This window comes from Caretta caretta, chromosome 28 (assembly GCF_965140235.1).
Source record: "Caretta caretta isolate rCarCar2 chromosome 28, rCarCar1.hap1, whole genome shotgun sequence".
Classification (NCBI taxonomy): domain Eukaryota; kingdom Metazoa; phylum Chordata; order Testudines; family Cheloniidae; genus Caretta; species Caretta caretta.
The window spans coordinates 1650383-1676917 of NC_134233.1; the positions used below are offsets into that span (position 1 = coordinate 1650383).

The 26535-nt window shown below is 61.6% G+C and overlaps 2 protein-coding genes and 3 non-coding genes across 5 annotated transcripts; all 5 read right to left on the reverse strand.

The window, feature by feature from the left end:
- Positions 1 to 1893: 1893 nt before the first annotated feature.
- EIF4A1 (eukaryotic translation initiation factor 4A1) lies at positions 1894 to 9607 on the reverse strand. The gene is made up of 11 exons (XM_048833891.2): positions 9541 to 9607; positions 7951 to 7999; positions 7402 to 7534; positions 6963 to 7102; positions 6217 to 6385; positions 5823 to 5932; positions 5067 to 5210; positions 4566 to 4703; positions 4001 to 4090; positions 3415 to 3494; positions 1894 to 2934 (listed from the first exon to the last, which is right to left on the reverse strand). The coding sequence occupies exons 1-11, from the start codon at positions 9561 to 9563 to the stop codon at positions 2790 to 2792; spliced, it is 1221 nt and encodes a 406-aa protein (XP_048689848.2). The 5' UTR covers positions 9564 to 9607; the 3' UTR covers positions 1894 to 2789.
- LOC125628764 (small nucleolar RNA SNORA42/SNORA80 family) lies at positions 4851 to 4986 on the reverse strand. Its single transcript, XR_007354287.1, has one exon. It is a non-coding gene; the product is annotated as a small nucleolar RNA SNORA42/SNORA80 family (small nucleolar RNA).
- On the reverse strand, positions 6011 to 6137 carry LOC125628766 (small nucleolar RNA SNORD10). Its single transcript, XR_007354289.2, has one exon. It is a non-coding gene; the product is annotated as a small nucleolar RNA SNORD10 (small nucleolar RNA).
- LOC125628765 (small nucleolar RNA SNORA48) lies at positions 6541 to 6681 on the reverse strand. Its single transcript, XR_007354288.1, has one exon. It is a non-coding gene; the product is annotated as a small nucleolar RNA SNORA48 (small nucleolar RNA).
- Positions 9608 to 14360: 4753 nt separating the features above from the next.
- SENP3 (SUMO specific peptidase 3) lies at positions 14361 to 25752 on the reverse strand. Its single transcript, XM_048833805.2, has 11 exons — positions 25634 to 25752; positions 19077 to 19942; positions 18689 to 18937; positions 17980 to 18091; positions 17571 to 17718; positions 17232 to 17279; positions 16722 to 16799; positions 16321 to 16458; positions 15998 to 16081; positions 15503 to 15553; positions 14361 to 15115 (listed from the first exon to the last, which is right to left on the reverse strand). The coding sequence occupies exons 2-11, from the start codon at positions 19927 to 19929 to the stop codon at positions 15005 to 15007; spliced, it is 1872 nt and encodes a 623-aa protein (XP_048689762.1). The 5' UTR covers positions 19930 to 19942; positions 25634 to 25752; the 3' UTR covers positions 14361 to 15004.
- Between the last annotated feature and the right edge of the window lie 783 nt (positions 25753 to 26535).

A 26535-nucleotide genomic window follows, 5' to 3' on the forward strand; every position in this document is an offset into this window, starting at 1 on the left:
GGGAGCCCGGACTCCTGGGTTCTCTCCCCGGCTCTGGGAGGGCAGCGGGGGCTGGTCGGTTAGAGCGGGGTGGGGGCTGGGAGCCCGGACTCCTGGGTTCTCTCCCCGGCGCTGGCTGTCTCTCTTCCGTGTTTTATAGCTGCAGGTTCCCTCGAGCTTTGAGGCTGGGGCGTGGCCGGGCTCCAGGTGCGGCCCTGCCCCCCGACTCTGGCGGGGTGAGCCCCGACTGCCCCATAACTGGGCCAGACCCGCTCTGCCTTGGAAACCGGCCTGGGAGTTAACACTGGGAGCCAGGACTCCTGGGTTCTCCCCCCAGCTCTGGGAGGGGAGTGGGGGCTGGTGGGTCAGAGAGCCAGGACTCCTGGGTTCTCTCCCCGCCTCTGGGAGCTGGTGCATGAGAGGCGGGGGGGCTGGGAGCCAGGACTCCTGGGTTCTCTCGTAGGTACAAAGGGCTGGGTGGGAGATGAGCCCACCCCAGAAGTGGCTGCAACCCCCCTCTCCACGACTCACCTCTGGCCTGCCGCAGGGCCCCAGCCCGCTCTACTTCGGTCTCCCACTGGGGGTGCTGGGGAGGGGAAGCAACTTGCACCCTCCCACCACCGGGGGGCAGCCTCACGGCCCCCCTCCGGCCCTGGGGAGCTGTCCGCCTCGGCATCTCCTTGTAGGCCTGTTGCCAGTAACTCAAGTCTAACACGAGAAACCTGCGGAACTCCCTGCCACCAGGGGGAAGAGTAACTCATTAGGGCGCTCAGTTCATCATGGAGGGGGCTAGTGGGGGCCGTGGGCTCATAGTCCCGCCCAACAGTCCTGCTGCAACCTGTTACAGCACCAGGGGAGTTGAGGCAAAGGAAAGGGCAGGAGGGGGAAGCCCGGACTCCTGGGTTCTAGCGGCCCTGTTCCCCAGTAGATTTGGGTTCGACGCTTTCGAGCTGTGAACCTCTGGTCACGGATTAGGGAAATCGTACCCATGACTCAGGAGGAGCTGAAGCTGGTCTAAGCATTGCAACAGCCTACCACAACAGGAATCCTGGTTGTTCACCCGCGGAACTCCCTGCCACAAGATTGCGGCTGTGCGACAACTCTTGGAGGAGCACCAGCAGAACAGGGTAGTAGAGAAGAATTGGCCCTGCCGGATGTGGGACCTTGCCCGTCCTCCCATGCAGTTTGGGGGGGGGGGGGGGGGAGAGAAGGGGTATAAAGAGCTCCTCCCACCTTTGATCTTATGGGTCAGCAACCATGTTCCCTAAATCACAAGGCATCAGGATCCCCACTGTCACCCCCCTCCTTTTTTTTTAAAAGCCTTGAGTGACAGCTGCCCCCATGAGTCAAAGGAGCGTGAACTCCTAGCCCCATTGTGCAGCACAGGAGTCTTTGCCCCCCTTCCCCCTCCTATTAGTCCAGCTGCAGGGGAAACAGCTGGGATCCCACCGCTGACACCAACACCCTCCGCTATAATCACCCCTTTCAGTCAGTAGATTGCTAGGCCCTCCCCCAAAAGGTGGTATCACCTCAATTTCTCTGTGGGGAAAGTGAGGCAAGGAGGGAGGAAAGCCGCAAGCCAAGTGTCAATCAGGAAGGCCAGACGGGGAGGGGAAAAAAAAAAGCAGGTAGCCTAGTGCAGTGTGAACTAGCCCACTTTGGCTAGTAAGGGGACTGCTGTGGTAAGGGCTTTCCCCTCATGCCCCTGGGAGGATCAGGCATGCAAGACTCTGGGATCCCACCGCTCACACCAATGCCTTTAGGAGAGGATTAGCCATGCAAAGAACCCCAGGAACAGAGAGTACACCCCTCCTTCAGCCAACTGGGATTGGGGGAGGGTCTGGCCAAACTGCCTTGAGCCCCGGGGGGGGGAGGGGCCACCCCCCCTTTACAAACACAACCCAAAGCAGCGGCCATTTTGCAAGAAGATTTTTATTTGGTACGTTCGTTTCCTTTCAATAAATACTATACAAAAAGAAAGTAAAAAGGTCGCACACAATTTTGTTGGATGGGTGGGGAGGGTACGACAAATTTCCAGCTTACTGTTGCTTTTTTGGGGGGCAACTGATTTTGGGGGGGCTCCCTCCCATGACAGCTACCAACCCTGAGGTAGGTCCGACTTGCAAGCAGTTCGATTTAGCACCAGGATCAGGGTGGTGTAGCTTTGGGGGGGGGGGCCTCGTTAGGAGAGACGGCCAGATCTGTGGGGGGCTAGGACAGCAGGACTCCTGGGTTCTACACTGGAGCTGGGATAGAACCCGGCAAATCCCAGAGAGCATGTGTGGGGGGGGGGGGGGCATTAGTGGATACAGGGGACAGAAGTAGGAGCCAGCGTCCCATCTGCCCCCTCCTCCCCAAATTAAAGGAGGGACCCCAAACCAGGATGCCTGGGTTCTAACCTCAGCTCTGTAGCGGATCAGAGCCAGGACGCCTGGGTTCTGCGCTAGCTGAAGAGAACCCAGGAGTCCGGCCACCGCCTATTCTAGGAACACGAAGGAAACGGGGGGGAGGGGGGACACCACAAGCCAGGATGCCCCCACTCCAGTTAAAGGAGGCTCCGGGTCCCCCCCCCAGTTTTGGCCTCGGGGCGCGAGCGGCAGGACAGCGAGAAGTGGACAGAGACCAGAGAAATGCCACGAAACACTAAATTGGATTTTTCTCACCTCCAAAAAGTGACATTTATTCAAAAGCCAAAAAAAAAAAAGGAAAAATAATTAAAAAACGAGAGAGAGAGAGAGAGAGAGAGAGTCTGCAGCCGGCGCGTGACAGCGGCTGGCGGGGCAGCGCCCGGGGCGCCCACCGGGGGGCGCTCAGATGAGGTCGGCCACGTTCAAGGGCATCTCCTCGATGGAGGTGTTGTAAAAGGTCTCTATGTCACGCAGGGTGCGTTTGTCCTCCTCGGTCACCATGTTGATGGCCACCCCTTTGCGGCCGAAGCGGCCCCCTCGGCCGATCCTGGGGGGGGGGGCGGGGGGAGAAGGGGTGAGCGCAGGACGCCTGGGTTCTCTCCCTGGCTTGCATAGGAGCTAGTAGCTAGGAGGAGCCGGGGAGCCAGGACTCCTGGGTTCTCCCCCCGGCTCTGCGAGGGGCCCGGGGGCTGGTGGATAGAGCGGGGGGGGCTGGGAGCCCGGACTCCTGGGTTCTCTCCCCAGCTCTGCGAGGGGCCCGGGGGCTGGTGGGTAGAGCAGGGGGGGCGGGGAGCCCGGACTCCTGGGTTCTCTCCCCGGCTCTGCAAGGGGCCTGGTGGATAGAGCAGGGGGGCTGGGAGCCAGGACTCCTGGGTTCTCTCCCCAGCTCTGCGAGGGGCCCGGGGGCTGGTGGGTAGAGCAGGGGGGCTGGGAGCCCGGACTCCTGGGTTCTCTCCCCGGCTCTGCGAGGGAGCTGGTGGCTAGAGCAGGGGGGCTGGGAGCCAGGACTCCTGGGTCCCCCCAGTACCTGTGGATGTAGTTCTCCCGGTTGGTGGGCAGGTCGTAGTTGATGACGAGAGACACCTGCTGAACGTCAATCCCACGGGCCTGGTGGGGGGAGAAAAAACAGCCAGCCTTCAGGCCCCGGCCCCCCACGTGTGGGGCAGCGCCCATTCCCAGGCTGTGGGCTGCTGTGCCGCGGCCGAGGCCCGGGGGGCTGGGGGCGCCCGCTGCGGGGAGCAGCCCCCCCTTGGTGTGCCAAGGAGCTACATTCCGCGTACAGCACAGGGGGGCTGGGCGGAGAGGGAATCTCCTTGGGGGCTGGGGGCGCCCAGGTCACCTGGGTTTGCTGACATCTAAGATGGCCGCTGTCATGTGATGGCAGCCATTTTAGAGGGGCCAGATCTTTCCAGCTGCCCCCCAAAACCAGCACTCCCCAGTCTCCCCCCCACAGGGCAGACCCAACTGCAGCCTGCAAATCCCTGCCCTTAAAAATCCCTCACAGCAGCCCCCCCAGGGAGCTGCCCCCAAGTTAACCCACCCCATTCATCTGTCCCCCAGGTTTTGCCCGCTACACCCAGGTGCCCCCCCCACGGCCCCCCAAGTCTCCTCACCAGCAGGTCAGTGGTGATGAGGACCCGGCTGGAGCCGGAGCGAAATTCACGCATGATTACATCACGCTCCTTTTGGTCCATGTCTCCATGCTGGGGGGCGAGAAAAGAGGGTCACCAGCAGCTAATCCACAGGCCTAACCATGCACTGGGGGGTCTCACTGCACCCCCCCCCCCAAGAACCCCCCTTCACTGGCTGCTGGAAGGTGCAGAAGGGACAGAACCCAGGAGTCCTGGCTCTTAACTCCCCCCACAGCTCTAAACCTGGCACACACAACTCTGGGATCCCCCCCAAACAGCTGTACCCCCCATTTCAGGGACTGGGACCCAAGGGCACCCATAGTTCAAGGGGTCCAACTGCTGTGGCATGGGGTACACTATGGAAGGGCCACGGGCAGGGGGGACGGGACGACTCCACCATAAATCCAGATCCATGCAACTGGGGTGAGACCCAAACATCCTGGCTCCCAGCACCCACCCCCCTCCCCGGCTCTAACCACCAGCCCCCACTCCCCTCCCAGAGCTGGGGAGAGAACCCAGGCGTCCTGGCTCCTCCCTGCCCCCGTACCATGGCAGAGACGGTGAAGTCCCGGGCATGCATCTTCTCGGTGAGCCAGTCCACCTTCCTGCGGGTGTTGATGAAGATCACGGCTTGGGTGATCGTCAGGGTCTCGTAGAGATCACACAGGGTGTCCAGCTTCCACTCCTGGGGGGGACAGGACCCGTGGGGGGGGGTGAGGGTGACAGCCCCCCCCAGCGCACTCATGTGGGGGACCCCTGGAAAATCCACTCCCAACTCCACCCCGGCGGGCAGAGCCTCCCCTGCTCCCAACACAGCCGTAACCCAGACCCGCAGTGTGCCCCCCATTTCAGGGACCGGGTCCCAGAGACATTGGGGTCGGCCATGGTTCAGGGGGGCTGATCGCTCTCGCATGGGGTACACTATGGAGATGCCATGGAGGGACCCCTCCATAAATCCAGGACCATGCGGGGAGGATAGAACCCAGGAGTCCTGGCTCCCAGCGCGCCCCCGATCTCCCCCCATGGGGAGAGCCCCCCCCCCCCCCACCTCTCTCTCGACATTGATGTAGAACTGCCGGATGCCCTCCAGGGTCAGCTCCTCCTTCTTCACCAGGATGCGGATCGGGTCCCGCATGAACTTCTTCGTCACCTCCAGGACGTCCATCGGCATCGTGGCCGACAGGAGCACCACCTGGGGGGGGACGACAGACAAGGGGGGCAGTGAGCGGCGCTGCTCCCTGCCCCACCCAGAAATCCCCTCTGCTCCCTGACAGCTGTAGCATCTCCCCCTGGGTTCTAGACCCCTCTACTGGTAGCTGCAGCGCCCCACTAACTAGCCCCCGGATTCTAAATCCCTGCCCTACCCTTCCCCACATGACTGACTTGCCCTTTGGGTTCTAGACCCACCCCCCCCTTTACTGCCAATTCTAACTCCTTATGGACTAGCCCTGCCTCTGGGTTCCTCCCCGTTCATTCCACTGCTCCTTGGGTTCTAGACCCGCCATGACAATCCCAGCTCCTCCTGGTCTAGTCCGCCCCTGGGTTCAACTCCCCATGGACGGTCCCCGTTGGCTTTAGTCCAACCGCTTCCTCTGGTCTTGCCACTTCCAGACACACCCTCCTCCCCCACACCAAATAACCTAGACCCACACTAACCCCCACACCAGTCCTGGGGTCTCCTGCAGCAAGCCCACACTCAGACGAACCCCCAGTTCTGGATTCAGCTCCTCCCAGGTGACTGCTCTTGGCCCAACAGGGGCCCTTGATTCCAGACCACCCCCCCGCCCCCCGGTTCCAAGCTCACCTGGGTGTTCCCACTCAGCTTCTGGAATATGTCGTAAATCTGATCCTTGAATCCCCGGCTCAACATCTCGTCGGCCTCGTCCAGGACGAACATCTTAATGAATTTGGGAGCTGCGGGGAGAGGGCAGGGAGGCCGTTAGCCTGAGCAGGGTGTGGGGGGCAAGAGGGGAGTCAGCCCCCAGAGATGCTGTTCTCAGTCAGAGAGCTCTGATCACGCCCAGAAGCCCCTGTGCCAGGCCCAGACAGCAGAACGCCTAGCAGGGGGCACAAGGTGGCACTGGCATCAGCTGACACGCATGGGGAATCGTCACTGAACAGATACGATTGTTCATGGGTTCACGCCCACCCGCCCAGGGGGGCGCCCAGAGAGGGGACCCCCAAGCCATGGAACTTACACAGGTATCTCCTGTTCAACATGTCGAAGACACGGCCCGGAGTCCCCACAATGATGTGGGGCGCTTCCATCTGCAGCTTCTGCACCTCGGCCCGGACATTGGTGCCCCCAATACAGGCGTGGCAGGAGGCCCCCATGTAGTCCCCGAGGGCCATCACGACCTTCTGGATCTGCAGGGAGGAAGCGAGGGTGAACGGCCAGAGAGCCAGGCTTCACCCCAGAGGCGGCCGCACCTCCACTGGGCGAGGAGATCCCCCCACCATCAGCCGCCCCCACCCCAGAGGTGGCCGCATCTCAGCGCTTGGTACCGAGGGGCCCCCGACAGCCGTGTGCCCCCAGCATGAACCAGCGACAGCCACCGCCCGGGATACTGCGCTGGGATGAATGGGGGTTCGTCTCTCTCCCCCTGCTAGATTTAAGAGCCGCGCCACCAATCAGACGCGTCTTTGCCCAGTTAGCAAGGGAGGAAGTGGGCGTGATTCCTACCAAGTAACCACGTGGACCGAGCTTGCTCTCTCACCTCCCCTCCCACACGCCTCAAGCCGTGCCCCAGGACTCCTGGGTTCTCTCTCTGGCTCTGGGAGAGGAGTGGGGTCTGGCGGGTTTGAGCAGTGAAGGCTGGGAGTCAGGACTCCTGGGTTCTGTCACCCTTGATGTCTCAGTTAACAAAGGAGCGAGGCAGGGATGGTCACCAACTGAGTCACCCCTTTAAACGAGGGGGCGGGGGCACTGCCCTGCCCAACTCACCTGCTGGGCCAACTCTCGGGTTGGGGCCAGCACCAAGGCCTGGGTGGCCTTGAGGTCCAGCTCGATCTGCTGGAGGATAGAAATGGCGAAGGTGGCCGTCTTCCCAGTACCAGACTGAGCTTGTGCAATGACATCATAACCTGGGGGAGCGGAGAAGTCACCGGTCAGCGCCCCGCCCCAGAGGTGGCCGCATCGCAGCACTCGGTAGCCCCGACAGCCGTGTGCCCCCAGCATGAACCAGCGACAGCCACCGCCCGGGATACTGCGCTGGGATGAATGGGGGCTCGTCTCTCTCCCCCTGCTAGATTCAAGAGCCGCGCCACCAAGCGGACGCCTCTTTGCCCATTAGCAGGGGAGGGGGAAAATTCCGGCCAGGGTCTCCGCCACTGAAGTCCGCCCCACTGGGACCCATCCCCCCCCTCCCCAGGGGCCGACTCACCCTTGATACAAGGAAGAATGGCTCTCTGCTGGATGGCGGAGGGCTTCTCAAATCCATAGGCGTAAATTCCCCGCAGCAGGGACTCCGACAGGTTCATGTCGTCAAAGCTGTCAACGATCTCATTCCAGTTGCTCTGAGGGGGGGCCGAGGGGAAGGAGGAAGGGGTTAACTCCCCCCCATAAATTCCCCATGCAGCCCCCAGCTCCTCGAGACTCCTGTCTTGACCCCCATCACTGCATACAGACCTCTCTCAGCCTGCTGCTCGCCTAATTCACCATCCCTGAAAGTAATCCTGTCTGGGTACCCCCGCATCTCTAGTGACGCCCCATTAGACACTGCTTTGCTCCCTGCAGCCCCCCCCCCCCGCAATGAGCCCATCCACCCACCCCCCTGCACTTCAGAGCCTCTGCCACAGCCCCCCCCAGATACCCTATCCCTTCCCCCAAGGAGCCCATCCACCCCCTTGCACCTCATGGCTGCCCCCCCCCCCGACGCACAACTCATCCTCCTGCTCCACAGACCCCCCGACCCCTCCCGGCGCCAGCCCACCTCAATGATGCCATCGGGGTCCATTCCCTCGGGGCCATTGTCTCTAGAACTGGAAGGCAAAAGGGAGACAAGGGGTGGGGGTTAGACGAGGTCAGCGGGAACCAGATGGCACCCCCCCGGGGCTGCTCCCCCGCCCCCCCGGGGCTGCTCCCCCGCCCCCCCGCGGACCCTCACTTGCGGGGCTGTTCACCCTGCCCCCCCCCAGCCATCCGCCCACCATCAGGACCCCCAGCACCCACCCCCGGGGGCAGGGTGTGCCCCCCTTCTCCAGGGGGCCGAGCGCCCCCCCCTTCTAGATGCCTCCCCCAAAACCACGTCCTCCCCAGCCTCAGGGGTCCCCTCAACCCCCCGGGAACCCCCCTCCCCTTACCAGGGTTAGGGGCCCCCCAGCCGGGGGGGGTCCCAGCCCCTCCCCCCCCAGCCTGGGGTCCCAGCCCCTCCCCCCCCGGGCTCCTCTCAAGCAGGGGCCGGAAGTGGCCCCCCTCGCCCCGGAAGTGGCCCCCCTCCCGTGACCTCGCGCCGCCCCCAGGCCCGGCCCAGGCCGCTCCACGTGCTCGGGCCTCTCCCTCGGCCCTAACCCCCCCCCCGCACACCCGGAAGTCCCGCCCCCCTCTGCCCATTGGCTGGGAAGCCGGCGTGACGTCACGGCCGCGTTCCCCGGATGCCCAGCGGCAGGACAATGGAGGCGCCCGGCGGGGCCGCGCGCTTCTCCTCTCCCGCGCGCGCCGCCCCCCCCCCCGCAGGGAAAGAATGGATTCGCCCACCGCTTTCCCCCGCCCTCCCGATAATGGACTGGGCCGGGGAGGGGGGGATCGAGGGATGGGCTCGTCCATTTGCTATACCCCCCCCACGCCCCGCGGATGGATCCGCCCAGGCGCGACCAACCCGCATCCCCGCGGCGCATTAACGCCCCCCCCCGTCGGGTGGTTCCGTCCTGTCGTCCCCACAAAAGAGTTACTGGAATTGGACTGGCCCCCCCACAGGATTCCCCCCCCGACGGGAAGAATCGTCTCGTCGTCGTCCCCCCCCGCAGGATCGGATGGTTCCGTCCGGAGCCAGGCCGCATCCAGATCGCCCAGCGTCACAAAATGGCGTCGCGCACCACACCGCCCCCCCTCCCCACTCGGGCGGGGTGGTTCCGTCCAGCCCCCCTTCTCCGTGGCTCGAACTGCACCCCCTCCCCCTGAGCGCGAATGGGCTCGCCCACCTTGCTCTCCGCCCTCCCCCCAGGCCCGGATGCTTCCGCCCGCGTCCCCCGGGGAGGGGGTTTAAATGGACTCGCCCATCCCCCCCCCAAAGGAGAAGAAAAACAAGGGACTGGATTGGCCCATCCACCTCCCAAACCGGAATGACTCCCCCCCTCCCCCAGAAACGGGTGGTGCCGCCCAAAGGGCGCGTGTGCGTGGTCGATTTACGGGCTAAAAGCCCCTTTCCTGTCATGGGCTCGCCCGACTCCCCCCCCGCCCGCGGAATAGTTCGGCCCGCGCGCGCAGGGAGCGGAACGCCGCGGGGGTCGCGCCCGCCCCTCTGGGGGGCTGGGCAGTGGTACGGTCCGGCAGGGCCTAGCCGGGGCCGCGCGCGCGCACTCACCGGCTCTCCAGACACGCAGACATCCTGGGCAGGATCCTTCCCCCACCCGCCTCGCCCCGTCTTATAACCCCCGGCAAGCCCCGCCCCCGCCCCGCTCCCATTGGCCGCCCGCCCACCGGCCCCGCTCCCATTGGCTGCTTCCCCGCCCAGGGCCCGCCTCCCGGCTCCGCGCCCATTGGCCGGCTCCCGGCCGGTGACGTCGAAGCCGATTGAAAAGAGGCGTGTGACGTCAAGGCGCCCTGCCCCCTCCCTCCGGGGGGCCCCGCCCGCCAGCGGGGTGAGTCAGGCGCCAACACGCCGGGCGCCGATTGGCTGGCGCGCGCGCCCGTCACGGCTCAGTGAGCCAATGGCCGGGCGGGCAGGAAGGGGCGGGCTCCGGGGCCGGAAGTGAGGCCGCCAGGGGTCGCACACGTGGGTGGGGAGAGGCTGGGGCCTGCCTTTGTGCGCGTCTCGCCCACACGGGCCGTGACCCCTCCCGGCACCCGTACCCCAGCCCTCCCCCACCCGGGATCCCCTCCACCAGCCCCCCCGCCACAGGCCCCCCCCCAGACACAGCGCCCCCCCCGATTCCCTCCAATCAGCCCCCCCGGATCCCCTCCTACCAGCTCCCCCTCCAACCAGCCCCTCCCCAGCCACAGCGCCCCCCCCGGGATCCCCTCCTACCAGCCCCCCCACCACAGGCCCCCCCATTCCCCACAACCCCCCCCCGGGATCCCCTCCTACCAGCTCCCCCTCCAGCCAGCCCCTCCCCATCCCCCCCGGCCACAGCGCCCCCCCCCGGGATCCCCTCCAGCCAGCCCCCCCGCCACAGGCCCCCCCCGGGATTCCCTCCAGCCAGCCCCCCCATCCCCAGCACCCCCCCATTCCCTCCTACCGGACCCCCCCCACAACCCCCCCTGGATTCCCCCCCCCAGATCCCCTCCCACTAGCCCCTCCCAGCAAGGGCCCTACCCAGAGCTATCTAGCTGGGGACAGCTTTGCTTCGAACCTCCCCTGTCTGTTCCCTGCGCCCGCCCCCCCCCCGAGCTTATTCCCCACCCTGGGCTTCCACAGGCACCTCTGCTTGCCTCAGTTTCCCACCTCCAACAGCTTCCCCCACCCTCGCCAGACCACAGTCACACCCCCGGGTCCAGCTGCCTGATGGCCAGGTGGGGGCTCTCGGGCCGTGGGCCTACCCCAAACCCATTCAGCGCTGGGGGGAACGGATGAGAGCGGGGCGCCTGGTGGGCTGGGTGGCCGCCAGGCAGGGGTTGGCGGGGCCGTCGGCGGCTGCGGGGCTCTGGGTTTGTGGGCCTGTTCTCACAGACTGGCGTTTCTCGCCCTGCTCCCGTTACCGGCTCCGGGGTCACCGGGCAGAGACTCTCAGGGGCCCACAACCGACCCGGTAACACGTTCCCCCGAGCCGATGGCTGAGAAGAACTGACACAAGCAAGGCCCGGCCAGCAACACCAGCCTCCTGCAGGCAGCCCCCCACCCCGGCAGCTGGCAGTTCACCTGCTGTATCCCCCCAGGCATGGCTGCCCACCACAGCTGGGTCCGAAACTGGGTCCCTGGCTTGCCAGCGTATTCGGCGCCAGGTGATTACCACTGGGCCACCATCAGACTCCCGCTCCGGCCGGGCTGAGCCCATGGATGGATTATAATTGGGGGGCGCGTTAGCCACACAACGGCATCGAAACCGGTCCCCAGGCTGCAACAAAGGTCAAAGGTTTGGCTGCCACGCACGGGCCAAATGCACTCAGAGGCCGCTGGGCGTCTGCTGGACCCCAAGGCAGAAAAGTACGAGCAAATGCATCAAATATAACAGCCCCCCCGCTAAGGTGAAATATTTCCAAAGCCGGCGCGTTTGTGTTTAGAAGCTTTTGGCTCATTCGGGGGAAGAACCAGATGTCGTTTCGATGGGTCGGGGCCCTTTGGGCGAGGTGATGCTGTTTGCGGATCGCCTGGCCTGGGACGTTGAAATGTTCCGCGAGAAAGAAAAACTGCCCAAGGTCTCCAGCCGCCCCCCGGCTCCGTGCCCGGCCTGGTAGCACTGGCCTGGGTCGAGCTGCCGGGTGACCAAATGGTGCCAGGCTGGTAAATTAATAGTACGCTGGATTGCTGGACTCCTGGGTTCTTTCCCTGGCTCGGAGAGGGGAGCGGGGTCTAGTGGTTAGAGCAGGGGGGACCCACAGATCCCTTTCCGCGGTACTCCTGCCTAGGCAGTCCGTGCCCATTGTGTGCAACTGACTATTCCTTACTAAGTGGGGTACTGTGCATCTGTCCTGATTGAATTTCATCCTCTTTCCTTCAGACCCTTTCTCCGCCTCGTTTTGAATTTTAATCCCCTCCTCCAAAGCACTTGCCACCCCTCCCAGCTTGGGTGTCGGCCGCCAACTCGAAGCGTGCTCTCGCCGCCATTATCTAACTCCCTGATGAAGATACAGAACCGACCCCTGCGGGACCCCACTCGTTATGTCCTGCCCGCTTGACGATGAAGCGCTGATTACTCCTCGCCGGGGACAGTTTTCCAACCCATTCTGCACACCTCTTGCAGTAGCTACTACTATAGTAATAGTTTGTGAGGGCACGTGAGCCTTACTAAAGCCTTACTAAAGTCAAGATAGACCCTCTCTACCGCTTCCCCCCTAGCCACGAGGCTTGTTACCCTGTCAAAGAAAGCGAGCAGGTTGGTTTTATGCAATTTGCTCTTGCCAAATCGGAATCATAGAAGATCAGGGTTGGAAGGGACCTCAGGAGGTATCTAGACCCACCTCCTGCTCAAACCAGGACCAACCCCAACCAAACCATCCCAGCCAGGGCTTTGTCAAGCCTGACCTTAAAAACCTCTAAATCCATGCTGACCATTACAGATCACCTTATTATCTGCTTGGTGTTTGCAAATTAGTTGCTTAATTCGTTGCTCTGTTATCTTTCCGGGTACCGAAGTAAAGTTGACGGGTCTGTAATGCCCCGGCTTGCCCTTAAATTGGCCCTCTGGAATCGCTCCAGTCTTCCAGGACTTTTCGAAGATAATGACCAATAGCCGAGCGATCTCCTCAGTCAGCTCCTTGAGTGTTCTAGGATGGACTCATGTTAGCAACAAGGTATGGGAAAGCGAGGGCCCCTTACTGAATGGGGGAGGCAACCGCGTGACAGGGGATGTGGAAAAAGCTGAAGTACTCAATGCTGTTTTTGCCTCGGTCTTCACAGACAAGGGCAGCTCCCAGACTGCTGCACTGGGCAGGGCAGGGTGGGGAGGAGGTGAGCAGCCCTCAGTGGAGAAAGAACAGGTGAAGGGCTGTTTAGAAAAGCTGGACATGCACAAGTCTGTGGGTCCAGATCTAATGCAGCAGAGGGTGCTGAGGAAATTGGCTGATGCGATTGCAGAGCCACTGGCCATTGTCTCTGAAAATTCATGGCCACTGGGGGATGAAGTCTGCGGAAGAGAAGAGTGAGGGGGGATTTGATAGCTGCTTTCAACTACCTGAAAGGGGGTCCCAAAGACGATGGAGCTCGGCTGTTCTCAGTGGTGGCAGATGACAGAACAAGGAGCAATGGTCTCACGTTGCCGTGGGGGAGGTCGAGGTTGGATATTCGGAAACACTTTCACGAGGAGGGTGGTGAAGCAGTGGAATGGGTTCCCTAGGGAGGTGGTGGAATCTCCTTCCTTAGAGGTTTTTAAGGCCCAGCTTGACAAAGCCCTGGCTGGGATGATTTAGTTGGGGTTGGTCCTGCTTTGAGCAGGGGGTTGGCCTAGATACCTCCTGAGGTCCCTTCCAACCTGATCTTCTCTGATTTCATCAGGCCCTTGGTGACTTGATGACATCTAAGGTGGCTGAGTCATTTTTAACTCGTTCTTTCCCTGTTCTAACCTCTGCTCCTGTTCAGTACGTGGGACGTCCAATCCCCGTGAAACTTTTTGGTGAAAAACAAAGAAAAGTCATTTAGCACTTTCACCATTTCAACATTTTCTATCATCGTTTCCCTTCCCCCTCGTTGAGTAACGGGCCGACCCCTTCCATGGTCTTCCTCGTGCTTCTAATGGATTTGCCAAATGTTTCCTTGTTACCCAGTATGTCTCTAGCTAGTTTGTTCTCATTCTGGGCCTTTCGAATTTTGTCCCTATGTATTTGTTTATATTCCTTTGTCATTTCACCTAGTTTCCACTCTTGCGTTTCAGATCCTTGACGATCTCCTGGTTAAGCCAGGGTGGTCTCCAGCCATACTTCTCTCTCTCTCAGGGCAATCGTTTGCTTTTGCACCCTTAATCACGTCTCCAAAAAACGACCAAATCTCTCAAACTCGTTTTCCTCTTAGACTTGCTTCTCACAGGATCCTACCTACCAACTCCGTGAGTTTGCTAAAGTCGGCCTCCTTGAAATCCATTGTCTTTATTGTGCCGTCTTCCGTCGTATCCTTTCCCGGAATCACGAACTTGTCTTCCACATTCACATTCTCAACCAGTTCCTCCCCCTTCGTCAAGGCCTCGCCCCGAGTTGCTTTCTCCACCTTCTGAGCGAAAAAATGGCCTCCAGGGCGGTCCAAGGATTCGTCGGATCAGCTGTCCCCGGCCACGTTGTTTTCCCGACGGACGTCGTGGGAGTCGAAGTCACCCGTGGCCACCAAGTGCCGGGCTTCGGCTGAGTTTGTTAAGTTGTTTGAAACTCGGCTTGTCTTACCAGTGTCCCGTTCCCCACCCCGGCGCCCCCTAGCAGACATTCTTCCTCCAAACGGCCAACACGGGGAGACAATTTGCCCCGCTTGGCGGGCGGGGCGGGGGAGTACACAGGGGAAATGACACCCCCTCCCCGCAGGACCCACATTTTAAGCCCAGGGGGTTCTCCAAAGAAACAAAGTTTATTGCCCAGAACAATTTCCCGCCGCATTATATATATATATATATATATATAAAAAAAAAAGCTTCTCATCTCACAGCCCAGTGTATAAACTTGTGTCCCCCCCCCACCCCCCCAACATACAACTTCACTAACACAAATAACCCATGGGAGAAGAAAAGGTGGGGGTAGAGATTCCAACGTCATCTCCCCTCTGCCCCCCTTCCCCGAGGTCTGGGTAGAAATGGCTCCTTCTCCCCCCGCCCCCGTAGTGACACCCCTCCCCCCAAAGCCGGTGTCTCCCCAAAATTCAGGGGTAGGGGGTGTATTTACCATGACCCCCCCACTCCAAATATGTAACAAGGGAAACTGGGTTTAAATATGAAAAAAATACAGAACCGGGGGAGAGGGGGATGCCCCCCCCAAGTAAAAAACGGTCCCCCAAAAGTCTGGTTGGCGGGGGCAGGAGGGAGCTGGGATTAGCTGCCTCCCTCACCCCGGCTTGAACAGTTCCAATGCTACAGAGTTAATGCCCCTTCCCGCTGCCCGTCCTGGGGTTCAGGGTGCCCCCCCCAGAGTGGGGGAGGAGGCGGTGTCCGCGTGGCCGCATCCGGAAGGGAAGAGGTGGGTGCGTGGGGGGGGGCGTCTCACACGCTGAGTTTGCAGTGGCAAAGCTCCTTGTACATCTGTCGCCGGAGCTTCGGCATGTCCTGCTGGGTGAAGGTGAACGCCCGGCCCAGCGCCAGGAACTTGCAGTACTGGGGGGCAGGGGGGGAGAAGCAGAGTTAACCAGGGGCACAGAGAAAAAGTTTTCCCCTCCAGGGGGCGCCGGCTCCCATCCGGCCCCAGTCTGCGTGAGCTGAGTTCGTCGGGTCTCAGCCCGGCTCATCACCAGCACGGGTGGCGCGAGATGCGGCCCACCACTGCGACGGGGAAAACGCACGGTGGGACTTGGGGGGTGGGGGGGGAGAATGCGAACGGCGTCCCTGCAGCCTCCACAATGGGTGGAGTTGGCAGGTCTAAGGGGGGCCTAGTGGCTGGGGGGCTGTCAGTGTGCACAGGGGGAGATCCGGGCGATGGGGGGGGGGCGCCCGTGAGGAACCGCTGCTCCCCCCGGCTCCCCCCCAGCGCCAGCCGCCGCTCACCTGCAGGACAAAGGCTCCACAGTCACTGTCGTTATTCTGCCTGGCCACGTTCTGGGGAGAGGGGAGGGGAGGGCGAGTGAAGTCCGAGCACCCCCCTGCCCGCGGCAAGAGCCCGGCCCCCCCTGCTCTGACCCAGTAGCCCTCACTCCCCTCCCCGAGCCGGGGAGAGAACCCAGGAGTCCTGGCTCCCAGCCCCCCTGCTCTGACCCACCAGCCCCCACTCCCCTCCCCGAGCCGGAGAGAGAACCCAGGCATCCTGACTCCCAGCCCCCCGGCTCTGACCCACCAGCCCCACTCCCCTCCAACAAGGCGTGGAGAGAACCCAGGAGTCCTGGCTCCCAGCTCCCACCCCCTGCTCTGACCCACCAGCCCCCACTCCCCTCCCCGAGCCGGGGAGAGAACCCAGGCATCCTGACTCCCAGCCTCCCTGCTCTAACCCACCAGCCCCCACTCCCCTCCCGGAGCCGGGGAGAGAACCCAGGCATCCTGACTCACCATCTTAAAGGAGCCCCTCCAGCCATCTCTGAAGTCCGGCCGATCCTTCTTGTCTGCTTCAGCCTGGAGGTACCTACAGATGTGCTGGGGGGGGGTTGAGGGGGGGCAGGAGGAGCACAAAGGGGGTGACTCAAGGGGGGGGGAAAGGGGCCACCTGATAGGACTGCCAGGAGTTAAGGGTGCAATGGGTGCCCCCTGGAAAGGACAGGCCCCGTGCCCCATTCCCCGTCCCCAGAGCCAGCCAGGCCCCGCCCTGGGGCCAGGTGGGAGCCCGCGCCCCCTGGAGGGGACAGGCCCCGCCCCTTGCCCCCCTGCCCGGTTACCTTGGGGCAGCGGCGGTTGAGCGTCCGCTGGGAGTCGAAGTAGGTGATGCTCTTCTGCCTCACGTCCACGGAGACCAGGGACCAGTGCACCTCCAGGTGGATGGGGATGAGCAGCAGGTCCTTGTTGAAGATGTCCACCTGCGGGGGGCGCCCCACGCACTCAGCCAGCCAGCCACCTCCTCCAGCCCTGCCTGCCGGGGGAGAGCGCCCCCTGCCGAGCCCCCCAGTGCCGCCCTGGGGCCAGCCCTGCATGCCAGGGGAGAGCGCCCCCTGCCGAGCCCACCGCCCCGCTCCCTGCCCCTCAGAGTCCCTTAGGGCAAGCCCTGCCTGACGGGGGAGAGCGCCCCCTGCCGAGCCCACCGCCCCGCTCCCTGCCCCACAGCGCCCCCTGCCGCACTCACATTTTTGGTCCAGCGTTTCACCCCCTCGTACCCCTTCGTTCGTAGCTTATCGTAGAAAAAACTGTTGAAGAAATGGACCTGGGGAGGGGGAGAGCCTCTGTTTAGACACCAACAGCCCCAGGCCCGGCCCTTCCACCCGGCCGGGGGCAGCAGGGCCTCTGGGCTGCCCCAGCCCCACGGCTCTAACCACCAGCCCCCACTCCCCTCCCAGAGCTGGGGAGAGAACCCAGGAGTCCTGGTTCCCAGCCCCCCCCCCAACTCTAACCACCAGGCCCCATTCCCCTCCCAGGGCCGGGGCTTCTCCGACTCCTATCAAGTCTCTGCTGAAGTGGTGGGGCAGGCCTGATTTACCCCAGTGGGGGGTGCAGGAGAAGCCAAGGACTGGGGTAACAGGGGCTGTAGGTCGGGATCGAGGGGCGTCAGTCCCCATCAGCTGCAGGTTGCCACCTAGTGGCGGTTCCTTAGAATGGCACCTCGCCACCCCGAAACTCTGGGTAAGAGGGCGCTCACCTTGTCTGGCACCGTATCCATGACGAGGTCCCCGTACATGTTCATGACCTGCGCACGCAACAGTGAGAAAGGACAGAGGGTTAGGGGCACCCCACCCCACTCCGGGCCTGGTGCCCGGCGCTGCGATGCGACCCCCTCTGGGGCGGGGCGGCTGGTTACACAGAGACCCCTCGCCCGGCGCTGAGATGCGGCCACCTCTGGGGCGGGGTGGCTGGTTATACAGGGACTCCTCGCCCAGTGCCGAGACACCCTGGGGCTTGGGGGCCAGTACTGAGTGCCAGGGGAGGGCCCCCTGCCCCGCAGCACCCCCCCCCCCGGTGGGCTTGCTGAGCGCCCCACCTGGTCATTGAGCCAGTTGGGGCCGTAGAGCGTCTGCAGGTCGTCCATGGTCAGCACGTGGCGCTTGTAATTCACCCGGAAGCCCCTCACCATGGCGTTGCCCGGCATCCGCTGGTACGACTGGATCAGCTGCTGCACCGTGCCCTTCCTGTGGGGTGGGGTAGCCAGGGGTGGGAGGCAGGCATGAGAATGGAACCCAGGAGTCCTGGTTCCCAGCCCCTCCCCCGGCTCTAACCCACCAGCCCCCACTCCCCTCCCAGAGCCAGGGAGAGAACCCAGGAGTCCGGGCTCCCAGCCCCTCCCCCCACTCTAACCCACCAGCCCCCACTCCCCTCCCAGAGCCGGGGAGAGAACCCAGGCGTCCTGGCTCCTAGCCCTCCCCGGCCCTGCTCTAATCCCTCCCGGGTACCTCTGTGGCGTGGAAAACTCTTGCTGGAAAATGTCTTCTAGCTTCTCCACCACCTCATCGGTGCTGACGGGGATGAGGCTGCCGTAGGCCTGAAGGAACTCATCCAGAATGCCTGCGGGGTGGAAAGCAGCAGGATAGAATAGCTGAGGTGACAGCGCTGGGGGCTGAGATGCGGCCACCTCTGGGGTGGGGCGGCTGGTTATACAGGGATGCTGCAGTCAGAGACCGCGATTCATCTTAGCTTGCGTACGAAAAGCAAGCCTCTTTCCACCACTGATGCTCACAAAAAACCCTCCCCGAGATCACCGCATTGCAGGCTGTCTGCCTGAGTTGGCAGGCAGCCTGAGACCCTGGCTCACTGGTGCGTCATGTCCCCCGGACGAGCTAAGTGGGATTTTAACTCTGAAACCTAGTGATGGTGCCTGGTTTTCTCTGGGTCTTAACTGAGCAGGGAAGCATGGAGAGTCGCCAAAGGTGAGGAAGCCAGAAAGCGGCACTGCCCGGCGGCACGGCTGCGTCCTGTCCTAATCCCTCCCCTTCACCTCCCCAAGGCTGCTGAACGAAAGCCTGACACCTTGTGGTGGGAGGTCAACGCTACACCCGTTTTGGCATGACGTCCTCCTGCACTTGCCCCTCCCCTGCCTTCTCTCCACCTTTATTGGGGGGCCCCGCATAGGGGGGCACCCCCTCCCACGTCCTAGCTCCTTACTCTGTACGCAGGTGACGTGTTCCTCCCGCAAGGGGCTGAGTTGTGCTGCCTTCTCCCCGGGCGGCGCCTCTCTCGGGGGCCCTCCGGGCCCATCCTTGGCCCGGAAGAACTCCTCCACCGCGTGGGCCCCGCCGATGCTGCAGACGTTGCTGATGACGATGCTGGGGTCCGAGGAGGCGGCAGCCAGGGCTCCGAGGTCGCCGTCGGGGGCCAGGGAGGCGAAGCCGTTGGGCAGGGCGCCCGCGGGGCCTGGGGAGGAGACATGGGGCCCGTTACGCTGGGGGGAGGATGGGTGTAAGGGGTTTCCCTATGGATCCAATTCCACCCCCCTCTGCCATAGCCCCTTCCCATAACAAGCAGTGAGGCCCCCCTGCCCCCTCCTGGTTACCTGGGTCCCCGTCCAGCGTGGGCGCCTCTCTCCTGCTCCCGGGGGGCGACCGCTCTGCCGGGAGCCGGGCGCCGTCCTCCCCGCCCACCTCCATGGCGCCGTCCGCCCGCTGCAGCTGGGCATACTGCGGGTACGGGGAGGAGCCGGGCTCCTCGCCCATCAGCGCCCCCAGCAGGGTGAGCCGGGGGGGCGAGGGGGCGAAGGCCCCGCCCAGGTGGTAGTCCAATCGGGGCGAGGGGCGGGGCCGGAAGCGCAAGGGGCAGGGCCCTGGCTTGGCCCCGCCCTGGCAGTCCTCCTCCTCCTCCTCCAGGGGGCAGCCTTTCAGGTCGTCGTCGGGCTGGGAGCCGGGCGAGAGGGAGGAGCGAGTCCGCTTGGCGCTGCCCCGCCGGCGCCCCCGGCAGGCCAGCTTGCCCCACAGCTTCCAGGGGAAGGCCAGGGAGGAGCATTTGGAATACAGCAGCATGCGGAAAGCCCGCCGGGCCCGCTGACGCCGTCGCAGCTGGCAGCGCCGCCTGCTGGCCCCCAGGAGCGGCGGCCGCCCCCCGGCGAAGGGCCAGTCCGGGCCTCCGCTCCTGGCCACCTTCTCCCCGGTGGTTTTGCTCCGGGCCCAGCCCGCGACGCGAGGCAAGTCCCAGTCGCCGGCGTGGCCTTCCTCCTCACTGTCGAAGCCCGGGGGTTGCTCTTTGGTGTAGGCCAGCCGGCGCCCGCCTTCGAAGCAGCCGCCATGCTTGGGGGCCGGGGGTTGGGGCTCCTCCCAGTCCTGGGACGCCAGGCGCAGCCTCTCCCGCCTCGGGGGCTCACGGAGCCCAGGGCTGGGGCCCCACAGCTTCTTGGCCTGGATGGTTTCCTTCATGGCTCCGACGTGCCTGTAGGGAGCGGGGGACAAGAGTAAGGGCTGCCAGCCTCCTGCTGCACCGGATGCCAGGGAGATCCTCGACTCACTGCCATGCCACCCATCCCGCGCCTCAGTTTCCCCCATGCTCCTACTCTGCTGGGTACTGAGGGAGGAGGGGTGGCAACACACCTCACAATGGGGGAGTCACTGTCAGCATAACAGGGGACCTCTGATCCCAGCTGGGACCTGGCACAATCAGGCCAGGATCTGCCCAGACCTTATCCAAATCCAGTCGGGGTGTCTGGGCCAATTGGGGGGCATCCCTATCTTGGGGTTGGGGAGAACCTCGATGCCAGGGGGACCCCAATCCCGGTCGGACAGGGCCTGTGCAACACTCGGCATAAGTCCTTGCCCAGTTCGAATTCCTAGACGCTACCGTAATGGGCTCTCTTGAATCGGTTTGAGGCTGGTTTGGCCAAATTTGTTTCACCCCTGGACAGGGACCCATTGATTCTGGACCAATTTGGAAGCCTCCACGTGTCTTCCGTTGGCCTCTGTAGCTGTGTCACTCCCAAAATATGAGAGAGACGAGCTCTCGGGGACCCAGAGAGCGTCCGCGTGGAAGCTCAAACCCCTGTCTCTTTCGCCAGCAGAAACCGGTCCAATAAAGGGTGTCTCACCCCTCCTGGTCTCTATATTAAATCACAATACGTTTGCGTGTCTGACTGAAAGCTCTCTGAATCCTGTGTCCCATTGTGGTGCCCACAACTTAAGGACGAGGGTGGTGAAGCACTGGAATGGATTCCCTAGGGAGGTGGTGGAATCTCCTTCCTTAGAGGTTTTCAAGGCCCAGCTTGACAAAGCCCTGGCTGGGATGATTTAGTTGGGGTTGGTCCTGCTTTGAGCAGGGGAATGGACTCGAGAACTCCTGAGGTCCCTTCAAACCCTAATCTTCTTCTTCTATGATCCATCGGAGAGGGGTCAGAGAAGAGCCGTAGGAATGATTCAAAAACCAGCCTTAGATTGAGAGACTCAAAGAGCTCGGTCTCGTTTGCTTGGCAAAGAGAAGGTGAAAGGGTGACTTGATCACTCTAAGTATCTACCTGCGGAACAAATATTGCATAACGGGCTTTTCAATCTCGCAGAGAAAAGTCTAACACCATCTCTGTGCGCACTGACAGCCCCCCAGCTAGAGACATGCACGGGGGGAAAAAAGGCGTACAGCTTGGAAAAGGAGACGACTAAGGGGGGATACGATAGAGGTCTCTAAAATCATGACTGGTGTGGAGGAAGTAAATAAGGAAGTGTTACTTACTCCTTCCCAGAACACAAGAACTAGGGGTCACCAAATGCAACTAATAGGCAGCAGGTTTCAAACACACAAAAGGAAGTGTTTCTTCACACAATGCACAGTCAACCTGTGGAACTCCTCGCCAGAGGGTGTTGTGAAGGCCAAGACTAGAACAGGGTTCAGAAAAGATCTAGATACGTTCATGGAGGATAGGTCCATCAACGGCTATTAGCCAGGATGGTGTCCCTAGTCTCTGTTTGCCAGAAGCTGGAAATGGATGACAGGGGATGGATCACTTAATGATTCCCTGTTCTGTTCATTCCCCCTGGGGTACCTGGCATTTCCACTGTCAGAAGACAAGATACTGGGCTAGATGTACCTTTTGTCTGACCCACTCTGGCCGCTCTTATGAGAATAATTAAACACTGGAACAACTGACCAAGGATCGTGGTGGATTGTCCATCTCCGACAATGTCTAAATCAAGATCAGAGGCTGGGAATTCGGAGGAGACCCTAACTGGTCTGAAGACAGAGCTTCAGCAGTTTAAGAACGGGATTATCTGACAGCGTTGCCCAGTAGGGCAGGGGATCTTGTCTCCATGACGTAAGAGGTCCCTTCCGGTTCTGTTGTGCATCTGTGCAGTGCTGGAATCGCCAGATCAAATCCAACCAGCCTCAGACACTTCAAACAAAGGTGTAAAAACCCTACAGATGAGGGATAAACTACCCCCTACAAATGTCTCGTCTTGATCTCCGAGATCGGCTTTAAATCCCGAAGCATGAGGTAGGTTTAACTGCCCTTCCAAAACTCGTTAGCGTTCACTACCCTAACTCTGGATATTCCAGAGAGACGGCCAATCCCTCTTTGTATCTTGTTACGTTGCTGGCCTGAAGCAGAGAGTTCCGCCGATTAACTGCAGTTAGACAATACGTGCAAATGAAAAGGTGGCGAATTCAAACCTGATCAAAGGAAATTCATTTCATGGACTGTCCCCTTGTTCTTGTCTCAAGACAGAGACAACAGAAATTCCCAGTCCGTCTTCTTTATCCCAATATGGTTAAGCAAGACAGAATTTAATTATTTTTTATAATTCCGATGGATATAATATCTATGTTTATTTTTCAGCCTTTCCCATGATTTTTAGTCATTTACATTTTCACAGTTGTGCAAAATGATGGGATGCCTTATTTTAAATGTTTTTATCTATTTCAAATTTTCACAGCTGGGCAATAATTTAATGACAGTAAAAGTCAAGCTCCAAAAAGCTTAAAGATTTACAACCATTTAAAACACGGACTGTCAATAGCACACGTCAAAACTGATTTAAGGATATTGGCTTCCTTCACCTAGCCGTAAATGTCAATGATCATCGATGAAAATATTTTCTCATCTGTCTGCGTGCGTACACTGAAATCGACTTTTACTTAATCGTCCCAAGTCTAATTATTTTATGGACTTTTAGCATCTCCCCTCTTATTTATCTCCTTGCGAAGAAGATTCGTCTTAGAAGCTCGCTTGATTACAGTCCTGGAGAGAAAATTCCAGGGACTAAATTCTTTAAGGTAGCAGAGAAAGGAGGATCAAGATTTTAACAGCTGGAAGTTGAAGCCAGGCAAATTCCGATACGTAGGGCCCTACCAAATTCACGGGCCATTTTCACGGTCATAGGATTTTAAAAAATCATCAATGTCATGATTTCAGCTCGTTAAATCTGAAATGTCACGGTGTTGGAATTGCAGGGGTCCTGACCCAAAAAGGAGTCGTGGGGGGAGTGGGGTTTGCAAGGTTATTGTAGGGGGTGTTGAGGTACGACTACCCTTACTTCTGCCCTGCAGCTGGTGGGGTGCTGCTCTCTGCTTGCGCAGCTCTGAAGGCAGTGCCGAAGTACGGATAGCAATACCATGACCCCCCTTAAAATAACCTTTTTTGGGTCAGGACCCCCAGTTTGAGAAACGCTGGTCTCCCCTGTGAAATCCATATTGTAAAGGCACACAAAAGACCCGATTTCACAAGGGGAGACCAGATTTCATGGTCCGTGACGCGCTTTTAGTGGCCGTGAATTTGGTAGGGGCCTTACTGACGTGGTACCAATTTGTAACAGTGAGGGGGAGTCGCTGTTGGAACACATTCCCACATGGTGGATTTTCCATCAATTGAACTCTTCCAAGCCAGACCAGATGCCTTTCCAGAAGACGGTGCATAGTCCAACGCAAGTGAGTGGGTAACATTTAATGGGGATATAACTGGGTCAGACTCATTAGATGATCTGGCCTTAAATCTAACAAGCTGAAAGCTATGCTGGTATAAGCACCTTCCTATCAATATAACTGTGCCACACTATGCTACGACTTACTGTTACCAGTCTAGCTTCTTTCACTCCAAGAGGGTGTTTTTAATATACACTATACTCCCGTTTCCCCTTTTATCCGAATCTCTGCATTACCCAAGGAAGGGATCTGGAGAACGCGGAGGTTCAGATCATAAAGCAGAGACCCCTGGGCAGGACTGAAGACAACAACCCCTGCCGCTGATTCAATTTCTCTGCACTCTCGCGTACCCAAATAAATTCCGGGTCCCCCGGGGCATTTCGGATAATCGGGAGCGTACCGGTATAAAGGCGGGCTTTGCCAGAAAAGCTGCGTCCAAAGCAGCGTGCCTAGTGTAGACACGACCTGCTGCTGAAATAGAAAGCTTTCCCAAGGTACGCACAGCAAAGACGTGACCTCCCTGCCATGGAGGAAAGAGGCAATTGGGGGGCGGGGGGGGGACACAAAGAGCCATGGGCACGGGGTGAGACTGGGGGCCCTGGCATGGGAGAAGGCAGAATGGAGAGAGAATGGGTCACCCTGGTATGGGGCTGAGAAGGGAATTGGGGTGCACACAGAACCACTGGCATGGGGGAGGAAAATTGGGGACACACAGAACTTCTGGCATGGGGGAGATTGAGGGACCCCAGTATGGGGGGGGAGAGTCCCTCGTGTGGGGGAGGAAGTGAGGGACCCTGACATGGGGGAAGGAGGCAATGGGAGGGGCACAGAGAGCCCCTAGCACGGGGAGCAGAGGGAATGGGGGATACAGACAGAGCCCCTGGTATGGGGGAGATGGGAAGAAGCTGCAAGAGAGGGGGATGGGAGGTGGTCCCAGGGAGCCTGTCAGGGGGTGGGGAATGGCGGGAGGCAAGGAGCTGCCCACATCCACCGTGAGCTCGACTAATCCAGCTGCGGAGCGTGCGTGCCCTCTTGTTCGCATTACCGGGCATGGACCGGGAGGCCAGGGCGCTAGGCAAAGACACCCAGAACAAAGATCTCACCACCTCAGAGACGGCAGCGTCACGGGCGATGCTCGGGATCGGGCAGCAAGGACCAGGACAGCAAAGACAAGCCGGCGACAGAGATGGGGAGGGGGCCAAGAGATGGGGGGGGGGAGCCAACGACCTGCGGAGCTGCATGTGGGGGGGGGTGAGCAGCACTTGCTGAGGCCAGGAGAAGGCCGAGCCAGTGACGGAGCCGGGAAAGGAGGCGAGTTCGAGCGAGGGACGGGAAAGGCACCTCCACGCTGCAAGAGTCAGGACCTTCTGGGTTGGAACGGCCGCAGAGATCAAAGCAGCAGCAAAGTCGCATGGTTTTTCACTCGGGGGTCAAGCCCGGGGTTTCGGGGGGTGGGTTAGAGAACCCGAGTTAAGCCCACGCCGCAGGGCGGACGAACCCCCGGGAGCCCGGCCGGATTCAGAGGCCGCCTAGAGGGGAGGCAGAGGCCTGAGTCCAAGCCCGACAGGGTGTTTTCTAAGCGACCCCCCCCCCCCCGCCCAGCCCCGATCCGGCAGCAAAGGGCCAAGCCCCCCCATGGCGGTGCTGGGCTCTCCGGCAACTGGGGGAAGGGGTGGACCGGGGGGGGGGTGTCTCTTCCTCCCCTTGTCACAGCGCCGGGGGGAGCAGGGGGGGCCGCCCCGGCCAACCCCACTGAAGCCCCCCCCCGGGCCTGGGTATGTGGCGGGGGGGGGGAGGGGAAAGTGCCTCGGACCCCAGGCAAAGCTCCCTCGGGGGGGGGGACTGGTGGGGGGGGCTCTGCCATGAGATCCCATCAGCCCCCCCCAGGAGAAGATCAAGGGAGGAAAGGGGCGCTGGGGGGGGGCACAAAGCCTCTAACACCCCCCCCCAGAGCGGGGAAGGGGAGGAGCGGACCCGGGTGGGGACAGGGCGAGGGGGGGAGGCGGCGGCGGACCTGGGTGGGAACAGGGCGAGGGGGGGGGGAGGGGGCGGCGGACCGCAGTGGGGACAAGGCGAGGGGGGGGGGAGGGGAGGAGCGGACCCAGGTGGGAACAGGGCGGGGGGGGGAGGGGCGGCGGACCGCAGTGGGGACAGGGCGGGGGGGGCGGGAGGGGCGGCGGACGCGGGGGGGGACAGGACCGAGGGGCGGGGCCGGTCACTCACCCCCCCCGGAGAGCGGGGCCTCGCTCCGGCTCCCTGCGCCGCCGCCGCCGCCGCCGCCTCCCAGGACCGAGGAGCCGCCGGCGCCGCCCAATGGCGTCATCAACCCGCGCGCCCGAAAAAAAAAAGGGGGGGGGCCGCGCGCGCCGCGTCACCTCCGCCGCCCCGCCCCCTCCCCCGGACGCAAGCGCCGCGTTACGTCACGTTCCCGGCGCGCGGCGTCACTCCCCCCCCTCCGCCTTCGCGCTGCGCGCTGCGTCACCGCGCTGCCTCCTTGGGCGGGGCCACGCCTCGCTCCTGGGGTGTTACGTCACGGCCACGGCGTGCGTCCCTCAAGAGGGAGGGGGCGGGGCCTGATCCTTCCCGTGGGAGGGAGGGGCTGGGAGAGGGAGCCTGGGAGGCCGCGGGGCATTGTGGGACAGGCGGTCACCCCATGTGCCCCAGGGCATTGTGGGACAGGATGCCGCAGTTGCCCCAGGGCATTGTGGGATCGGTCATCCCGGGGCATTGTGGGACAGGAGGCCACAGTCGCCCTGGTGCATTGTGGGACAGGAGGCCGCCGCGGTCACCGTGGTGCATTGTGGGATAGGAGGCCATGGTCACCGTGGTGCATTGTGGGATAGGAGGCCACGGTCACCCTGGTGCATTGTGGGACAGGAGGCCACGGTCGCCCTGGAGCATTGTGGGATAGGTCACCCCAGGCCATTGTGGGACAGGAGGCCACGGTCGCCCTGGAGCATTGTGGGATAAGTCGCCCCATGGCATTGTGGGACAGGAGGCCACAGTCACCCTGGTGCATTGTGGGAAAGGAGGCCACAGTCGCCCTGGTGCATTGTGGAAAAGGAGGCCACAGTCGCCCTGGTGCATTGTGGGATAGGTTGCCCCGGGGCATTGTGGGACAGGAG